Source organism: Onychostoma macrolepis, chromosome 07, assembly GCF_012432095.1.
Source record: "Onychostoma macrolepis isolate SWU-2019 chromosome 07, ASM1243209v1, whole genome shotgun sequence".
In the NCBI taxonomy this organism is placed as follows: Eukaryota; Metazoa; Chordata; class Actinopteri; order Cypriniformes; family Cyprinidae; genus Onychostoma; species Onychostoma macrolepis.
The window spans coordinates 16,228,045-16,238,170 of record NC_081161.1 but is presented as its reverse complement, the minus strand read 5'-3'; the positions used below and the strand labels follow the sequence as shown (position 1 = coordinate 16,238,170).

At 37.4% G+C, this 10,126-nt stretch overlaps 1 protein-coding gene across 1 annotated transcript in view; it reads right to left on the bottom strand.

The window, feature by feature from the left end:
* Positions 1 to 408: 408 nt before the first annotated feature.
* Positions 409 to 10,126, bottom strand: part of stim2b (stromal interaction molecule 2b) — a 42,979-nt gene continuing 33,261 nt past the window's right edge. Inside the window, exons 5-12 of the mRNA XM_058782296.1 lie at positions 9,769 to 9,884; positions 9,031 to 9,208; positions 8,242 to 8,419; positions 6,644 to 6,805; positions 6,088 to 6,188; positions 5,767 to 6,005; positions 4,042 to 4,222; positions 409 to 3,074 (exon numbers count right to left, since the gene is read on the bottom strand). Coding sequence (XP_058638279.1) covers positions 2,534 to 3,074; positions 4,042 to 4,222; positions 5,767 to 6,005; positions 6,088 to 6,188; positions 6,644 to 6,805; positions 8,242 to 8,419; positions 9,031 to 9,208; positions 9,769 to 9,884 — 1,696 coding nt within the window. The 3' untranslated portion in view covers positions 409 to 2,533. The remainder of the gene's footprint in view (positions 3,075 to 4,041; positions 4,223 to 5,766; positions 6,006 to 6,087; positions 6,189 to 6,643; positions 6,806 to 8,241; positions 8,420 to 9,030; positions 9,209 to 9,768; positions 9,885 to 10,126) is intronic.

Sequence of the window (10,126 nt, the reverse complement as noted above, 5' to 3'; positions counted from 1 at the left end):
AAGGAAATCGGTAAAATAACAAAATTCAAGCATAATTTTATGAAGCTACGAGAATAATTTTTGTGCACGAAGAAAACAAAAATAACGACTTTATTCAGCAGCTCTTCTCATCCTTATCCAGTCTCCTGCAACGCGCTGCCATTGAGGACAGAGTATCACGATCCATGCGCTTGCGTCATGATACTGTCTCCATAATGGTGGCGTTCCACAGCAGACAGGATGAGGAGGAGAAGAGCTGTTTAATAAAGTCATTATTTTAGTTTTCTTTGTGCACAAAAAGTATCTGTGTAGCTTCGTAAAATTATGGTTGAACCCCTGATGTCACATGGACTATTTTACCGATGTCCTTGCTACGTTTCTGGACCTGACAACATTACAGTTGTGTTGCTGTCTATGGAGGGTAAGAAAGCTCTCTGATTGCATCAAAATATCTTAATTTGTGTTCTGAAGATGAACAAAGGTCTTACAGGTTTGGAACGACATGAAGGTGAGTAATTAATGACAGAATTTTCATTTTTGGGTGAACTATCCCTTTAAATTTGGGAGCAAATCCTCTAAATTACAGATTCGTGTTTGTACGCAGCATATCTCATTCTTGAAATTGCATTGACTGATACCATGGTAACCATAACATCGTTTTGTCATCTTGAGCATTTGGTATCCTCTATTTTTGACCAAAGTAATATTACAGCAACCAAAGACCATTTTATTCAGCGATTTTAACTAAGCCACCGTCAACAGAGCCATTATTTATGTTTGAAATCTGCTTTGCAGAGGGTGCACTTGAAGGGTTGCCAGGTCCACATGTTATAGCGAAACTCATTAAGCCTCTTTGGCCTTATTGTTTGGACTCAGCTCATAAACAATCCAGTTTATGAAGTTAATAAAAGAGGCAGGTGCAAGTCGCTATATTTTGGTATGTGGCTTATTTCCAAGATAATGCGTTTGGATGTAAGTTTATTATGGGCTTGTTGTTATTTGTTTTTGTTGTTGTTTGGTTGTTTTTTTTTCTAGCAAGATCTGGCAACCCTAAGGAGTCAAAACAGTTGTAAATGTGGTTGTCACTACCTGCATTTTTCACGTATCAATTTCGTTGTAAAAGGCAGTTGTAACTCTTGTAAATTACTAGTGTGTTTACGGAACAGGATTAAACACTAAAAAGTGAACTGACAATCTAGGTGACCAATGTGAAGCAGAAAAAACAAATGCGGCGCAAGTCAAACATCCATTTCAAGCATGTATGTAGGCCAACTTTAAAAACAAAGCGCAAATGGATAGAATACATAAGGAATAATTGATGACAGGCCATTGAATTCTTATGCTGGGTACACGCCACAAGACCGCACACTACAGGAGAAAAACGGTTAAATCTAGGATTTTTTTTCCCTCATGGTTGTGGTCTCTCACATTTTGAAGATCTTATAAGATTTACCCAGCGTTAGAAAATTATGCATACCTGAGGTGGTGATGACCTCGGGTGTGCATTATTTTCTAAGAATTCAATGGACTGAAGTCAATTATTCCGCTTATAATACGGTTACCACACCTCAAGACATCGATCAGATGATATATTTCAAGGCATTTGTCCGGTTTTTCTACTTAAAACGCTATTGAGAGTAGGATTATTTCTTCCGCATCTTATCCAACACCTCTGTTTTGTGGCAAAAACATGGAAATGATCTGTCGTTTTTATCCTATTGTTTACTATATTTATTTGTTTGGCCAGTGTCTTTTGCTGTTTTAGGCTGTAAGGATCTTTGAAATAACTCAAATCATTTGGCAAAGTGATATGGACATGTAATGTGGTCAAGAGCAGTCTGGAACTACGTTCGCCGTGCGTTTCCCTGAAAATAATTGCACACCTTAGAACTTTCAGCCAATCAGATTCAAGCATTCAACGGCCCCGTAGTATGATTGGAAAATTGCACATGAGTTGTATAAACTACTATTATGTTGCTTTTTGGTGTTTAACAGCCCTTGGTCACTATGAACCTTGGTTGTATGGCAAGAACTATGTAACAGTTCTTCAAAAATTAGTTTGTGTACCACATAAAAAACTACAGCATACAGGTTAGGGAAAGTAAATGATGACAGAATTTTCACTTGTGGTGAACCTTCCCTTTAAGACATATTTCCAGGAAGTCTATTTGTTTAAATAATTTGGAGATTTGGCTCATTTTGGACTGTTCTGTTTATTCTGTTTTGGTATATTTCCTGATCCCTTCCTGGTGACATCATTAGGGTGCACATTATAGAAAACAGAGACTTAACAGAAGACAGTGAAGAGGCCATGTTCTGTAAAATGTTAACATGACATTTTCTGGCCTTCAAAGGCATATGTGTGAGGCTAATAAATCTCCATAAAAAGGCTTCCAACCCAGGACTGTACCCAGATGAAGCTACATTCCATTTAAATTAAAAAAAGGACAAAGAAACTGAAAAATGTTTTGGCTTCTGGTTGACAGCATCACCCTCATTTATTTTGTTTTAAGGCTTCTTTTTCTCTCCATTTCTTCCTCTTCTCTACTGTTCCTCACAGCTTTTTGCTTTTCTTGAACAAGCTCTTGATCTTGGAGCGTTTTTTCTCTCCGTTATCGCAAGAGTCCTGGGAGGAGGTGGGTTGGAGTTGCTTGGACTCCTTGATAGATTTGCTTTCTATGTCGAGTGAGCTAATGGAGGGGTAGTGACCCTCTGGAGGCGTCCCACCAGCAGGCAGCTGCCCCATGCTGTATGACTTTTCCAGAATGCCATTATAGGCCACAGGTTTGGTGCCAGGGTGAAAGGTTAAACTTTGAGATTCTGGGAGGACGGAAGAGTGGGTAAGGTCAGGAGAACCCTTGTGAACTGAAGAAGAGTCAAGAGGAGATGAAGGAGAGGATGTGGAAGGAGGTAAGGTCTCCATGGTGGCAGTCTGGGCCTCCTGCACCAGGAGAAGAAGTTCCTCACGAGAGATTTTACGTGGTGGGGTATCCATGCCCGTAACACATGTACTTTGACCAGAGGGACCGGAGAACTGCTTCCTGCCCAAAGAGGAACTGAGAGAATCTGAATCTGAGCATGTGTCCTGAGGATCTCTGTGTGACAGAAACATTAAAAAACACAAATGCATAAAAATCATGAATCAAGATACACACGATCAGTCAATGTTTGAAAAAACGAAGATTTTTTAAACTGCTCACCAAAGCTGCATTTATTTGATCAAAAATACAGTAAAACATTAACATTTAAAAAATGGTTTTCTATTTTAATATATTTTAAAATTTATTCCTGTGATGGCAAAGCTGAATTTTCAGCAGCCATTAGTCATTCTAAATCATTTCAATATGCTAATTTGGTGCTCATGAACTTTTCCTATTATTATAAATATTGTTTTCCTATTATTATAAATAACAGTTTTCACTGCCTTATATTTTGTGGAAACTGTGATGCACTCTCATTCAAAAGTTTGGCTTAAGTACTTTTATCATATAGAAATTAATGGTTTTATTCAGCAAGACCGAATCAGCATCCAATTGATCAAAAGTGACAGTCAAAACATTTATAATATTATTTTTATTCCATAGAAATGCTGTTCACTGAACTTTCTATTTATCTACGAATCCTGAAAAAAATGTGTCGCAATTTCCACAAAAAATACGTTTCCAACGTTGATAATAGTAAGAACCATTATTAATAATTGAGCACCAATAATACCAAATCAGCACATTAAAGTGATTTCTGAAGGATCATGTGACACTGAAGACTTTGTTGTCCGAGAAAGACTCTTGCCATCACAGAAATAAATTGAATTTTAAAATATATTCAAGTAAAAAAACAGTTATTTTAAATTTCAATAGAATTTAACAATATAACTTTTTTTACTGTATTTTTTATATATATAAATAAACCTTGGTGAGTTTAAGTGACTTTCAAAAACATTTAAAAAAAACATGAATCATTCCGAACTTTTGACTGAAACTCTACATTCATAGAAATTAATCATATATCATATATATCATATATCATATATATTAATCATATATAAAGCTGTAGATGACGTACCCCTTCCTTTCTACAGTGAAGAAGATGTGATCATCGTCTCCCTCGGGTCTGTAGGCCAGTGGGACCGAGGCCATAGACAACAGATCAGGGTCAGGAGAAAGGGATGAGGGTTGAGACATAAGACTTCTGCGAGAACGACAAACACTGCTGTTGCGTGTCAGAGGAGGTCGAATCAAAGGAGCTGTGAAGAAAAGACAGATCTTTATGCACTTATGCATGGTATACTTATCATAACAATGTAGGTAAGACTTTAGTTTTGGGACCAATTCTCATGATTAACTAGTTTCTTAATTCACTCTTTGCCAAGAGTTTGATTGACAGGCAGTCTGACCAATCATAACGCATAATCTGCCATTTTTTCTGACAAACAAACCAGACAGGAGAGCAAATTAACATTGGTGGACTTGAATTTGAAAAATCCCGTGTACGGATGTATTTCCTCGATTGAAACAAGATACCTTCTGATGTTCATTCATGTTTATTTTGTGCTTTAAAGGAACAGTTCACCCAAAAATGAAAATTTTGTCATTAATTGCTCACCCTCATGTCGTTCCAAACCCATAAGACCTTCGTTCATCTTTGGAACACAAATTAAGATATTTTTTTATGTAATCTGAGAGCTCTCAGACCCTGCATAGACAACAATGCAACTAAAATGTTCCCAGGTCCAGAAACGTAGCAAGGACATTAGTAAAATAGCCCATGTGACATCAGGGGTTCAACCGTAAATTTTTACAAAGCTACGAGAATACTTTTTGTGTGCAAAGAAAACAAAAAAAACTAATTAATAACAACAATTCTTCTCCTTCTCTTCCCGTCTGCAGGGGCGTGGCGCCATTGTGGAGAGTATCATGACGCATGCGCTTGCTTCCACTTCAAGTAAATAACGTATGCACATGGCTCTTCTGCTTAAGTTAACACACACATACATCAGCACGCGCATGGATTGATTACATGAAGTGTAAGCAAGCGCATACGTACCCCTGATGTCACATGGACTATTTTACCGATGTTCTTGCTACGTTTCTGGTCCTGGGAACATTTCAGTTGCATTGCTGTCTATGCAGGGTCAGAAAGCTCTCAGATTTCATCATCTTAGATTTCATCAAAAATAGCTTGATTTGTGTTCTGAAGATAAACAAAGGTCTTATGGGTTTGGAACAACATGAGGGTGAATAATTAATGACATAATTTTCATTTTTGGGTGAACTATCCCTTTAACTAGTAAAGAAGAAAAGATGATCGGTTTATGTGCACTACAGCAATCTATCGCAGAACATTAAAGAGCAACCAAATTATCTTTTTTTGTGATTTTCTTTAAAAAATGACAATTTTAAAACCGAGACTTTGTTTCATATCAAACATAACCTGCTCTGTCTTGTCTGTCAGCACTTTGTCAGCATCCTCTTTGCTTCGTGATGTATTTTTCATTGCGTGAGAACATGATGTGTGGCATTAGAGAGTGATGGCTTGTCGGACGTAGCAACAGTAACTAAGGGGGGGGCGGGTCTTTGCGAAGGGTCAATTTAGGCATCACAAGCTTATAATGTACAATATTTTAAAAATGTGTATCCCTACAATGCTTTTAAATGCATCTGAATGGTTTCGACAAAAAGTTCTTGCACATTAATAAGATATACAGTACATTAGTTTAAAAATTACGTAATCTAAAGGCACATTTTCACAACATTTCTCACAATCTTGAGCTTAAAGAGAGGATCTTACAGGTGAACTGTGGAATGATTGGTGGTGTGTCCTCATCAAGATCGTCCACCCCGCCAGCGATTGGGTAGGGTGGCACCGACATCCGCGGCATGACCACCCAGCTGTGGTCGGCGTAGAGGGAGGCGGTGAGGCTGGGCAGCCCAGAGTTATTAACCACTGGAAAGCCACATATCTTTTCTATTTGCTGCCAGCGGTGAAGACGTTCACGCAAACAGGCTGTAACCTCTGACAGAGATTTTCTGAAAAGAAAAAAAAACACTAATAAGCTTTCATTTAATGTGGGTAACCATTAGCAAGTGCTTGTGAATTATGTGTGCTTACTTAGCCTCAAGTATTTTGTGGTCTACTTCATCCAGCGATGAGCTGTGTGCAACATGGAGGGTACCGAACACAGAGTTCCTCTTCTTCTTGATCTTTTCTGCCTGAAATTTACACAACATGAACACAGAAGCTCACAAGTAATGAAAACACAACGATTTTGCATGGAAATGCACCAGGCGGCTCATATGTGATCTGCACATTTGTTGGTTGTACTGAACGCAAGCTCATCTCTCGTGCTGCAGTGACTGCTAATTGTTTTAGCTTAACTGCTGATGACTCATTCCAGATGCAAATAACAAACAGCAAAACAAACCATGTAGTTAAAAAGTCATTTAACCACATCATTAGAAATCTAAATTAACAGGGGAAAGTTTCTACTTCATTTTTGTTAGTCACTGAGAGAGAAAGTGTTTAGGTAGATTTAAACTGAAAATGAAACTTCACTTTTAATGTACAGTAAAATAACTGATGCTACGTAAATATTTTCTAAACTAAATCTGTTGGTAAAACAAGCATTTCCTGCCCTGGCAGGAAGTGTGAACAATAAATCACTCACCTCGTCCTTTGCGACCGTGAGCTGCAGCTCAGCATTCTGTTTTTTAATGTTGTAGTACTGCACTTCCACCTCATGTGTGAGCTGAAGCCACATCTGCAGGGCTTCTGGCACCGACCATTCTGACTGCATCTCCTTCTCTGCTCTCTTCAGTGCCATTCGCACCTGGAAACAGCCAACAAACACAAACACTCTTTGGAACTTGTAATTTATTACTTGTAATGTGGAAAAATCACAACTTGAGGAACGATGCATCCATCTAGTGGTGTTTTTACAGAATAGGGCCGCTGTGATGATAGGCAATAGAGATGCAATTATAAACTGCAGGAATGAATACATTTTTGGATAAAAGTAATTAATTATATTTTATTATATTAATGCTTCTGTTCTGTTTTGAATCTTAGAGACCTCAAGGTCATTTTTCTCGAGTCATAGCTCGAGAAAATATATTTAACATTACTGTATCATGTTGATAGCTCAAACTTTGCTACATAAAATGGTCTACTATCCACCTTTTTCTTGACATAAAAATGGGCATTTGTAAATTCTATGGGTCTAGAGTCTCATCCGCATCCAGCTATTTTTAGTTGTACAAAACAGTTCGTTTTGCTGCTTGATATTGAAAATTGGTGTGTCTTATTGTATTATTTTAATGTATTATCTTAATTATGAACATGCTGGTTTGTAGTGCAAACAGTTTTACCGTTTACTGCACATTGTTATTCTCCTCGTTATTTACCTATAGCGGCTAATGAACCGGAAGTCTCACCCATAGGCTTACTTCCGCGTTGAAGAAAAAGGTGGATTGGTCAGTTATTATAATAGCATTCATTTTAGATTTACACACTTCATATATGCATCATGTAAAGAAAATAACTGGGATTGGTAGTTTTACATGTCAGGCTGCTTACTGTGTAGTCAAAAGTGTGGCTTCTTTCAAAAATATGTATACTTCAAGTATATATTAAATAAAAGTTCAAGTATATTGTCTAAGTATACTTTATTTAGGAAGTACACTAACATCAATGTACTAGTAGTATACTTGTTTATCCTTACCTTTTTGTTTTATCTTTTAATGGATTTAAAAAAAAAACGTAAGGAATTTATAATTCAGACATTGAATAAAAATATTTTTATGGAATTGTTTGTCAAAGTTACCGGCTTACGGATATTTATGGATACATTATACTTCCTTGGCCGATTCACACCAAGGAAGTATAACAATAACAAGTCCACACCTCAACTATAACCATAACAGCACAGAGGAACAATAGCACTGGAATCACTTTCACAAAGATTTTTCTAGCTGAAGGACAAACAGCCAGTCAGAATCCATCCAGCTTTAAAGAGCTTGGGCATGTGAAGGAGCAGATGACATAACTGCAGTGCAGGCTTACACTTGAAGCATAATATATTTAGAAAACTTAGCAAAATATACTTTTCTGTACTTGCCAAGTAGAGTTAAAGCATGCTCTCTTATTTTCAGTTTAAAAGAAGAATACCAATAGCACACTTTACACAACAGAACGCATTTGTAAGGGTTAGCACACTAAAGACTAACTAACTCTATAAAGGACTGTTTGATTTATACTGGTTCCTACCTGCACAAGTTCCTCCTCTGCATACTTGAGTCTGCTGAGTTCACATTCAGCCCCCTCTCGCAGCTCTCGCAGTCTGCTGGCTTCTCTCTTTGCTCCGTTGATCTCGTCACGCATCTTCTGCTCCAGGTTCTGCTTCTCCACCGCCACCGTCCGGTTCTCCTCCTGAGCCTTTTCCAGCCTGATGAAACCACAGAGAAATTCTGAAAATTCTCACATCTGAAATCTGATTATTAATAATAATAAATAAAACTCTTTCATAATTTGTTCACCCTCATGTTGTTCCAAACCTAAATGACTTTAGAGGAAAATAAAACAAATATGTCAACTCTTTTCCATATAATGAAAGCGAAAGGACTGTTAAGCCTACAGAGACTGTCAAGCCCAAGAATAAAAAAAAAAAAGATGTCATGTCGTATAACATTATGAATGTAATGCCATACTTGCATGACAAGGGGTCTCATTGTACTGACGTCACAATGTCATATGGACGTGGATGAAGACAGCAAAACTCAGTCTGTTTTTCACATACAGCTATCTTATGGATTCAGAAATTTAAGAGTTGCATGGACTTTTTGACATATTGGAGCTAGTCTCTCCTTTTGTGTTTCACAGAAAAAGTCATGCAGATCTGGAACAGCATGTGGGTGAGTAAATGATGACAGAAATGTCTTTTTAGGATGAACTCTTCCCTTGAGGGTACTTATAGAAGAGCTTAATGAGCCTTCTCATAACAAGAAATGAAATATGATGTTATACAGATGATAGAATAAGACAGAATATCTCTCTCACCGGCTTTGTAGCTCTATCAGGCTCTGTTCTGCATTCTGTAGACTCTCCAGATCTTTCATCATCTTGGAGACGTGAATTTTAGACGACTTGTTCTGTATGTATGCAAACCAGCAGCCGCCCACACCAATGATGATTGAAATCATCAAAACAAAGTCCTTCAGCCAGTGATGGTGAGGACCTAGAGGAAGAAGAAGAGAGCGTTTATATCCACTAAACAAGCAAATATTACAATAAAAGAAATGCTTCTATACAATAGCTTTGTGTATGAAACTGTCCAAACCTTAGTGATTTCAGTGAGCTGTTGAATGCTGCAACTAGATTCTGGTTGTCAATGAGTCATTTTGACCCACTTTGAGAACGAATTAACCGATTCATTGAAAAGATCTGACTCAAAAAGAACAATTAATTAACTAATTATTTCACTGTTTCTCTATTGAAAGTGCCAGTTTTGGTCTGTTTCTCACACTTCTTTGAATTTAGCACATACACTACACACAGTTCAGGAATATAACCCTTTTTGAAGTTTTTGAAAGAAAACTTTGTGAATTTAAAACAACTGTTTTATATTTTAATATATAAGCTGAATTTTCAGCAGCCAGTATTCCAGTCTTCAGTGTCTCTGAATTGTGTAATTGTGTAAAGAAGCAAGGTCATATGGGTTTGTAACAATGTAAATTTTGGGCTAAACTATCCCTTTACATAAACAAGCCTTATTCCACCTTATGTGAATACACTTACGTAATGGAGGTCCGAAGAGAACTGCGTCCAACGCTTTTAGATTTAATTTCTGTTTATGTCGTTGGTCTAATATCTTTAGCTGCATTGACATAAACGACGGTTCATTGGCCGCTAATCTGTAACGGAAAGGAGAAACACAGCAGGTCGGCGGTAAGAATAAACCAAGATCACACTAAACCAACCAGTTTCTTCTGACAAAAAAGGTCAGTTTGTGATTTCAAAATTTACTTTGAAATGTTAGGGCTTCCAATAAATCTCTCTGAAATGTCTATGAAAATCTTGGGGTGAAAAACTAATCCCTTTAACTGCAAAACACAGTCTATGTGGCTATGTGTGTGTGCATGAATGGCAAGTTCAA